General features: G+C 43.1%; 1 protein-coding gene across 1 annotated transcript in view; it reads right to left on the bottom strand.

Moving 5' to 3' along the window:
• Positions 1-5,838: 5,838 nt before the first annotated feature.
• The window catches only part of LOC111971607 (deoxycytidylate deaminase), a 41,964-nt gene continuing 37,152 nt past the window's right edge, over positions 5,839-10,650 (bottom strand). Inside the window, exon 8 of the mRNA XM_070446028.1 lies at positions 5,839-6,375. Within this exon, the coding sequence (XP_070302129.1) occupies positions 6,297-6,375 (79 nt within the window). The 3' untranslated portion in view covers positions 5,839-6,296. The remainder of the gene's footprint in view (positions 6,376-10,650) is intronic.

Here is a 10,650-nt window from a genome sequence, read left to right as displayed (position 1 = left end):
AGATTTATCCTGTGAGATATCATTAGACCCACAGAAGGACGGATCTCATCATGTCTCTCATTCATCTCTATTCATTTCCTGAGTATTAGATGGAGTCGGCTGTCTACTACCGTGGGAATAGGTTTGTAACGCAGGAGGGGGATATTCTCTTCAACAGCGACTGTGATGTCACGACACCAACCAATGCATACCTCTGTTCTCTGACATGAACACAACTAGATGTCTTCAGCGTGCTTCAGCACTCTGTGTTTTCCCCCGAGTTGCTGATTGACATCTACAGAACGTGAAGGAATTCCTGTCTCTCTGTCTAATTGGGTGCAATCACATACCATTTCCACAGTCACCCAGGATATTGTCAGCTAGCTGGCGACGGCGTGACCTCTTGTCGGAGAGAAGAGTAGCAGGTTGACTTCAACCAATCACATGCGTTTTCCTTCGGGGCAGAGCTGCCTCCAGAACACGATTCATCCAAAAAATGTCAACCTGCGAAGCAGTAGAGTTATTTCGCGCGGTTATTAGTCTAACACACTGACTTAATGGGAAGAGACAAGTGTGTAATGATTATTATTTGCCAACTGTCCTGTCTTTCAGCAGAGGAGACAGCTATGGAGTGTGTCACAAATTGCCCGTCCGTCCTTGTCGGAATGTGGAGGGTTGTGTGGGTCTTTGCGTTTGTGCATATGTGTCTGCTACAGATTGCCTGGATCATTTTTCCTACACTCTTTGGGAAAAAAGTGCTGTCTAGAACCTAAAGGGTTCTTCGGCTGTCCCATGTGATAACTTTGAAGAACCCCTTTTGGTTCCAGGTAGGACCCTTTTGGTTCCATGTAGACCTTTCCCAGAGGGTTATAAATGAACACAAAAGAGTTCTACCTGGAACCAAAAAGGGTTATCCTATACGGACAACAAAGAACCCTTTTGGAACCCTTTTTTTCTAAGAGTGTAAGGTAGATTTTTTGAACACCATCAGTGCTTTGCCTTGCATTTCTGAATTTCTAGATAATAGATGGGTAAATTGGTAAATAGGTGGGTAAATAGATGGTAAATAGATCAATAGATGGGTAAATTGATAAATAGATGGGTAAATAAATCAATAGATGGGTAAATAGATGGGTAAATAAATCAATAGATGGGTAATAGATGGGTAATAAGATGGGTAAATAGATAAGGAGAGTGTGAATGTTTGGCGGATGAAAAAGGTTTACATTGCAGTTTGAGATTAGATGAGGTTTTACCTGTTTGAAATTGAATAAAGATAAGACCATGGGAAAAAGTCAATGCCTAAACATAAATTGAAACTCATCTCTTTGTTCTATATTCAAATCGGGTAAACAGAATGAATGTGATATCTTTGAATATAGTTCGTTTTCATTATGCTGTCAAAACKATCGTCTTTGAAATGAAACGTAAAACTACTTAAACATATTTGACACATTCAGCACAMAGCTGAAGATGTCTTTTGTTTCTAGCCATGTTCAGTACACTCCATCTGCTGTAGTATACACTGTAAATCAATTTCAAGGTGCGCGCAAATCGTCTCACAAAACTATCAGCGTTTGCGCTCTCGTGTGTTGACATACAGTGGAGTGAATATTAAACAAGATGCCTCCGGTGAAAAAAAATTAACGTATTTGTCTTCTGTCGTTCTCCACCCTATCCCTTATTTTCGTTGTTCGTAATCAAAGATAGTATGTCCAGCTGTGAACTATTTATCTTGTTTCCCACTCGGGAAAAGCAGATGGGATGTGAGGCATCGGGATCAGTAATATACTATTTCCCAGAAATCCACTTCACATCCCTTAACGGGCCCAGCTGTGATTTGTCGTGATGTATCACGTCTTGTAGACATTTGTGTATGATGTTCTTTCCAATCAGAGGCTTCGGTGGTGATCTGTAGTCAGCGAATGTAATCAAAGGCCTGTCGAGGTAGCTTTTGTTGATTGTGTGCTTGCATGTTTTTCCATCAACGGCTTCTGTTACCTATCTACCAGTCTTTTAGCATGTGTGTATAGCTCATTTATACCAGAGCATCTATGTCAAGCAGGAGGCTCATTCTACACTGAATTTCCTGTTTCTGTCCCTATTGCCACGGTGACAATTTCACACGTTGTTGACAAGCCCCTGCATGGTGTCATATCTGTCCTTTCACATCGGATTCCATCGTCCCAGACTGGMATGCACACGGATAGGAAAATAATGGCTCTGTAATGCCTTTCTGTTATAGGCTTGGCTTTTACATGAACAACAAACCGTCGTCAGTGAACCATCAATGGCCACGTTATAGTAGTTTTAAAACAAGTATTTTTTTTTGTGTGGGGGGGGGGGGTCACTATTCTTTACCACAACTCAATATATGACCGTTGACCAGTCATAGCTCTCATCGTATCGGATCATACGATATATCAGGAATGTCTCAAGGGGCATAATTCAGTAATCTTGCCTACACTACTTCCCTGTGGACCTCAGTGACACTCCGAGAACTGGGCAACCAAGYTAAATTGGTCTTGTGAAGGGACAATACTGTAGTTGAATGGAGGTGGCATCATGGGTGTAGTGAGTGATGTGAAACGTTCTTAACGTGGCAGATAGAAATAGACTGAATAGAGCTGACAGGAGTGACAGACGATCGCATCTGAACGTTCTGTAACCTTACATCCTYCACGTCACGCCTGGTAGAATGGATAAAACCAGGACTGTACACGTTGGGCTCCACTGAAACCCAGCTAGATAAACAACATTTAGATGGAGATGGGGTTGTGGATCCACAGAGTTACATGGAACACTAGATGAATGGTTGCAGTTTCAGTTCATGACACTCAAACCGGTGTGCCTGACACCTACTACCATACCCCGTTCAAAGGCACTTAAATCTTTTGTCTTGCCCATTCACCCTCTGAATGACACACATATACAATCCATGTCTCAAGGCTTAGAAATGTTTCTTTAACCGGTCTCCTCCCCTTCCTCTAAACTGATTGAAGTGGATTTAACAAGTGACATCAATAAGGGATCATAGCTTTCACCTGGTTAGTCTGTCATGGAAAAAGCAGGTATTCCTAATATTTGTACACTCAGTGTATATCCATTTGTAAACGTGAAATACAAATGTACACTACCATTCAAAAGTTTGGGGTCACTTAGAAATGTCCTTGTTTTTGAAGAAAAGCAAAAAAAAATGTTCCATGAAAATTAACATCAAATTGATCAGAAACACAGTATAGACATTGTTAATGTTGTAATGACTATTGTAGCTGCAAACGGCAGATGTTTTAAAATGTAATATCTATGTAGGCGAAACAGAGGCCACAATCAGCAACCATCACTCCTTTTCCAATGGCACGTTGTGTTAGTAATCCAAGTTTATATTTTAAAAGGCTAATTGTCATTAGAAAACCTTTTGCAATATGTTAGCACAGCTGAAAATGTTGTGCTCATTAAAGAAGCATAAAACTGGCCTCTTAGACTAGTTGATATCTGGAGCATCAGCATTTTGGTTCGATTACAGGCTCAAAATGGCCAGAAACAAAATAAGTTTTTCTGAAACTCGTCATTCTTGTTCTGAGAAATGAAGGCATTCCATGCCAGAAATTGACAAGAAACTGAAGATCTCGTACAACGCTGTGTACTACTCCCTTCACAGACAGCGCAAACTGGCTTAACCAGAATAGAAAGAGGAGTGGGAGGCCCCGTGCACAACTGAGCAAGAGGACAAGTACATTAAAGTGCTAGTTTGAGAAACAGAGCCTCACAATTCCTCAACTGGCAGCTTCATTAAATAGTACTCGCAAAACACCAGTCTCAACATCAACGGTGAAGAGGTGACTCCGGGATGCTGGCCTTCTAGGCAGAGTTGCAAAGAAAAAGCCATATCTCAGACTGACCAATAAAAAGACCAGATTAAGATGGCCAAAAGAACACAGTCACTGGACAGAGGAACTCTGCCTAGAAGGCCAGCATCCCAGAGTCGCCTCTTCACTGTTGACGTTGAGACTGGTGTTTTGCGGGTACTATTTAATGAAGCTGCCAGTTGAGGAATTGTGAGGCATCTGTTTCTCAAACTTGGATTAGCTAACACAACTTGCTATTGGAACATTGGAGTGATGGTTGCTGATAACGGGCCTCTGTACGCCTATGTAGATTTTCCTTTTTTCCTTTTTTAAATCAGCCGTTTCCAGCTACAATAGTCATTTACAACATTAACAATGTCTACTGTATTTCTGATCAATTTGATGTTATTTTAAATGGACAGAAAATTAGCTTTTCTTTAAAAAACAAGGACATTTCTTAGTGACCCCAAACTTTTGAACAGTAGTGTATGTATTACAAATGCATATTTTTGTATCCTAAAATGCATCCCCCTAAATATATTTCAAATGTATATTTTTCTTTATCAGACAAAGTGAGAAAGACAGGAAATGACAAATAAAACCAGAGTGATTGCTTGTTGGCTTGTCCACCTGTACCTCCACATGGAGCTAGCTATAAATGTGGGTCCACTACGCAACATACTCCTCAGCTCTCTTTCTCTCCCAGCCCTGGCCGGCCGGTGTGTCATTTTTATACGATGACTGCAGCAATCACTCATGCCGTCCGCGCTGGTTGGCAAACCAAAGACACTCATGTCAAAACCAGATGTGAGCATGCAGGACAGGACGAAAGCAGTTCAGGTAATACTAGCAGGGCGATTCAGGGAAGCTGAGATGTAGACTTGAGACAGGCGATTGTAAGTGGAGGCATCCAACAAAACTTTTAGTGGCTGCGTTCAGGGTTTATTGGCCAACAGAGGCCCTGGCACGCTGGAGGTAGAGATGCAGAGGGAACCAGGGTAAGATGTGCATGCACTGCCTTGCTCTTGAACTCACAGCAGTCTCTCTCGGTATACCTCCGTCAGAAGTCTTTCCCCTTGTTAATCTGTGGAGGATGACACCTATTAAAGAGCATGAAGGTTAGGGAGGAAAAAGAGGTTGGGGGAGAAGAGAGCGAAAAAAAGAGTGTTTGAGTGTGGTGTCCCACAGACCTCTCCGAACCCTCTCCTGAGACTCACCATATCAACACCCTCTAGATCAGAYGCAGGCTAATCAATTTACCTTCTCATTCTACCTTCCTCTTCATCACACACACTTGTTTCAAGGCCGGGGAAAGATGGAAATGCCATGTTCTTTTATTACCACTTCACACACACACTCTGCCTTTTTGTCAGGTGTGAGTGTGTGTGGGAACGAGTTCAAATTCTGTATACAGGTCTACCTACATAGAGGCTGTTTGAGTAGCACACCTAGAAGKCATCTAATATGGAGTTATCCTTCTATTCCATTTCTCTCACTTTTTTTCTGTCCAGGTCCAACCACCAGCTCGATTTGCAAGCAGGATTCATTTTTTAAATTTTGTTTAACTAGGCMAGTCAGTTAAGAMCAAATTCTTACTTACATTGACGGCCAAACCCGGATGACGCTGGGCCAATTGCGCAGTCCTATGGGATTCCCAATCACTGCCGGAAGTGATGCAGCCTGGATTCGAACCAGGGACTGCAATGAGATGCAGTACCTTAGACCGCTGCGCCACTCAGGAGAACATGGGGTCCAGTCAAATTGAACAGCATAGTTTAGTGTGGGGTATTGAATTGACCTGCACATTCACAGTATTACACAYATGCACCACTTAATGTCYAGCAGATCTATGCTTGGATATCATTTGTCTGTCTTTTGAGGAATTGGAGATTTTGTGAAAGTAGAGTACTTCTACCAGCTGATTGCTCTTCTATTCAATGTAATAAACTAAAGAGTGAGACAAAGCTATAGCAGTTTCTAGATTTTTGCATAAACAGACTGTACACTTGAATGATTTTAACATTGCTCTTAGTTTTATTTGGTTGACATTGCATGTGCAGCACACAWTATATGGTTTAGTGTTTCAGTACCCCAACATTTGTGACCTAATATGGTACTAATACATTTAACATTTTGTCTAACATTTGGAATTACAAAATCAGTAGTTGGTCTAAAACCGTAACAATTGGAAGAGTATCCTGATTGTGATTTTTTTTTTTGAGACCCCAGTAAAAGTAACTCCATGTGACCCAATGTAAATTTCCACACAATTTCACAACTCAATAAAAAMCACTTTTCGCACTGTAAAAAACAAAAGCAAAACACTTCCAATGAATGTTTCTATATGATTTTCAACATTTACAGTAGACATATACTTGAGTYCCTCTATTCGTGGTAGGTTGAGGGGAGGAGTAGACATCGAAGCACCCACTCTTTCTTTCCCTCTCCTCTTTCTCAAGGTGAGTGTATTCAGCCTGTTCCGTTGAACATCCCAGAGTTAATAGAATTAAAATCGATGACGAACTTGTTTCGCTTGGGCTTGAACTGCCTGGGAACAGACAAACAGCGTGATGAGAAAATGAGAAAAAGCAAGTCACTCTTTTTGTGAAGCTATGAACTTTTCCTGGAACATTTTCAGCACAGGGACTGGTTTTGAGTCAGAGACAATAGGGGGAGAGGCAGCAGGGACAAAGATGAAGGGGAGACAGTTAAGAAGAAACTCATAGCTTTCAGATTATTTTTCTCCCCACCCTTCAACTTAATATCCTCCTGCGCCCAGGAAGGAGCTCTGGGGGGTCCAATTACCCACAAGCCCCCTGGGGAGAAGGAGAGGGGGTGTAGGGTGGAGCGGCCGCCCACTCTAGGAGGTAATGACCAGGACCAGGGGCGCATTCTGCCCCCCTATCGCCCCTCGCCTCAACCCCCTGCCGAGGTCCCCAACACCAGCAGAGAGCAGACTCCTCCTCCTCCTAATCACTCTTATGCCTCTGTGGATCAAGCGCAATTGAGTATCACAGGCTACATCCCAAATRGCACCCTATTCCCTATGTAGTGCATTACTTTTGACCAGTGCCTAGGGTACCATTCRGGACGTAAACAAAGTTTTGTAGCACAACAGCTACCATTACTGCAGTGAAATGGGAAGCCACTAGTCTTTCTATAAAGCAGTTTCTTAACACCTTGCCGTGGCGTGCGTGCCCAAGCAGAAGAGAAGAGGCACTGCAGCGTCACAGTCCACCACTGCACAACACACTAAAAGCCTTGCTGCCTTTTAAAATGCCACCACTAATAGCGTTCCAGGACACCTTTCTTTCTGAAGACAGACACACCTTTAGCCTGTTCAGTCGCGCACACACACGGAATGAATGCTGCTTGCAAACCTGCTTTTAAATCCCAAGGCCAAAGATGTTCTCACTCAAWTGTCACATTTGKCACATGCGCCGAATACAACAGGTGCAGACCTTACCGTGAAATGCTTACTTACAAGCCCTTAACCAACAACRCAGATTTTTWAAGAAAGAAATGCCTTCTAAAAAAAGAAATAACGAGGCTATATACAGGTGCCAATGTGCAGGGGTACAGGTTAGTCGAGGTAATATGTACAGTACCAGTCTAAAGTTTGGACGCACCAAACACGGGTTTTTCTTTATTTTTACTATTTTCTACATTGTAGAATAATAGTGAAGACATCAAAACTATGAAACATATGGAATCATGTAGTAACCAAAAGTGTTAAATCAAAATATATTTTAGATTCTTCAAAGTAGCCACCCTTTGCCTTGACGACAGCTTTGCACACTCAGCTGTCAAAGGCAAAGGGTGGCTACTTTGAAGAATCTAAGATATATTTTAATTCRTTTAACAATTTGTTTTGGTTACATTMTTTCATAGTTTTGATATCTTCACTATTCTACAATGTAGAAAATAGTACAAATAAAGAAAAACCCTTGAATGAGTAGGTGCATMAACTTTGGACTAATACTGTACATGTAAGTAGGGGTAAAGTGACTATGCATAGATAATAAACAGCGAGTAGCAGCAGCATAAAAAAACGGGGTCAATGCAAATAGTCCRGGTAGACATTTAATTCCCTGTTTATTAGTCTAATGGCTTGTGGGTAGAAGCTGTAYCACTTGTCGTGTGGTAGCAGAGAGAACAGTCTGACTAGGGTGGCGGGAGCATTTGACAATTTTTAAGGCCTTCTTCTGACACCGCCTGGTATAGAGGTCCTGGATGGCAGGAAGCTTGGCCCCAGTGATGTACTGGGCTGTATGCAATAACTTCTGTAGCGCCTTGCGGTCAGATGCCGAGCAGTTGCCATACCAAGCAGTGATGCAACCAGTCAGGATATGATGGTGCAGCTGTATAACTTTGAGGACCCATGCCAAATCTTTTCAGTCTCCTGAGAGGGAATAGGCATAGTCTTCCCCTCTTCACGACTATCTTAGTGTGTTTGGACCATGATAATTTGTTAGTGATGTGGACGCCAACGAACTTGAAGCGCTCAACCTGCTCCACTACAGCCCCGTCAATGAGAATGGGGGTGTGCCCGGCCCCACTTTTCCTGTAGTCCACAATCAGCTCGTCTTGCTCACGTTGAGGGAGAAGTTGTTGTCCTGGCAGTCTCTGACCTCCTCCCTGTAGGCTGTCTCATTGTTGTCGGTGATCAGGCCGACCACCGTTATTGTTGGCAAACAATGAGTGTTGGAGTCGTGCGTGGCCACGCAGTCGTGGGTGAACAGGGAGTACAAGAGGGCACTAAGCATGCACCCCTGAGGGGCCCCCGTGTTGAGGATCAGCGTGGCAGATGTGTTGTTCCTACCCTTACCACCTGGAAGCGGCCCGTCAGGAAGTCCAGGATCCAGTTGCAGAGGGAGGTGTTTAGTGATGAGCTTTGAGGGCACTTTGGTGTTAAATGCTGAGCTGTAGACAACGAACAGCATGCTCACATAGGTGTTCCTTTTGTCCAGGTGGGAAAGGGCAGTTTGGAGTGCAATGGATATTGCGTCATCTGTGGATYTATTGGGGTGGTATACAAATTGTAGTGGGTCTAGGGTTTCTGGGATGGTGTTAATGTGAGCCATGACCAACCTTTCAAAGCACTTCATGGCTACAGATGTGAGTGCTAYGGGGCTGTAGTCATTTAGGCAGGCCACCTTGGCGTTCTTGGGCACAGGGACTATGGTGGTCTGCTTGAAACGTGTAGGTATTACAAACTCGGTCAGAGAGAGGTTGAAAATGTCAGTGAAGACACTTGCCAGTTGGTCAGCGCATGCTCGGAGTACGAGTCCAATGTTTAACCTGTCTTACATCGGCTACGGAGAGCGTGATCACACGGTCGTCCGGAACAGCTGGTGCTCTAATGTATGGTTCAGTGTTGCTTGCCTCGAAGCAAGCATAGATGTCATTTCAATTGTCTGGTAGGCTCGCGTCACTGGGCAGCTCGCGGTTGGGATTCCCTTTGTATTCCGTAATAGTTTGCAAGCTCCACCACATCCGACGAGCGTCAGAGCCGGGGTTGTAGGATTCAATCTTAGTCCTATATTGATGCTTATGCCTGTGATGGTTTGTCGGAGGGCATAGCRGGAAAACAGTCTTGTAGCTTAGTATCTGCAWCATCAGACCACTTCCATAATGAGCTAGTCACTGGTACTTTCTGCCTGAGTTCTTGCTTGGTCAGATTTGCCAAATTCAGGGAGAGCTTTCTATTCGTCTCTATGTGTGGAGTAAAGGTGTTCTAGAGTTTTTGTCCTCTGGTTGCACATTTAACATGCTGGTAGAAATGAGGTCAAGCGGATTTAAGATTTCCTGCATTAAAGTCCCCGGCCACTAGGAGCACCGTTTCTGGGTGAGCATTCTTGTTTGCTTATGGCCTTATACAGCTCGTCGAGTGCGGTCTTAGTCCCTGCGTTGGTTTGTGATAAACACTCTTGGTAAATAGTGTTGTCTACAGCTTATCATGAGGTACTCTACCTCAGGCGAACAAAACCTTGAAAGTAGTGCACTATATTAGGGTGCCATTTGGAACACACACCTATTTATTTTGTCTCCTCTGGCTTCCTGTCTCCAACAGTAAAAGTCTTAGTTGATCTGTCGAGGATGACGTATTAAGACTGTATTTAAATACCTGAGCTGCAACCCTGTGTGTTTAATGTGGCTCAGTGGGAGATTTCTATGCCTACTGTGTGTGGACATTTCAATGGGAATCAATGATAGAAAGTTCTGTTTGTTCATGTACCTGCAGATATGGACGTTTGTGGGTGAATTTCAATTTTTTTCCCAGTGTGTATATGTGTATCTAGAGAGTATGTATGTGTTGTTCGGGGTCTATACAGTGTGTTAAAGTCCTGCAACGGGTCGGATACCTACGGTTCCGCAAAAAAACATTCCTAATTTGTCGACGTGCAGAGCTTGTGTTTCCTTCTGCCACGTGACAATACGTTGCAAAGTTTATTTTCCCTGACTCCTAGCTCACGTGAAAATGGGTAACATAACAGGAGAAATAAAAACAAAGGTTACGATGGTGAAATACACCATAATGGAAACTGGTGCTGCTCGACTGAAATCGGCAGTTTGGAAGGATTTGAGTCATTGTGGACAAGGAGGACAACAACCCAGTAGATGGATACACAGCCTGCAAAAGTGCAACAGGTATTTGATTCCTATAATTCAGTTGATTATTACATTAATTTAGGCTTTCGTTCATTTTCGACCATAAAGTTTAAACTCAAGTTTAAACCTGCGCATCTGGTAAAAGTAGCCAATAGCCTACTCAATAAATGAAGGCTATTTTTGCAGCCTATAACCTATTTGATTCTGGGAA

This window comes from Salvelinus sp. IW2-2015, linkage group LG13 (assembly GCF_002910315.2).
Source record: "Salvelinus sp. IW2-2015 linkage group LG13, ASM291031v2, whole genome shotgun sequence".
Lineage (NCBI taxonomy): Eukaryota > Metazoa > Chordata > Actinopteri > Salmoniformes > Salmonidae > Salvelinus > Salvelinus sp. IW2-2015.
Note: the sequence above shows the minus strand (reverse complement) of the source record. Positions and strands in the feature narration are given on the sequence as shown.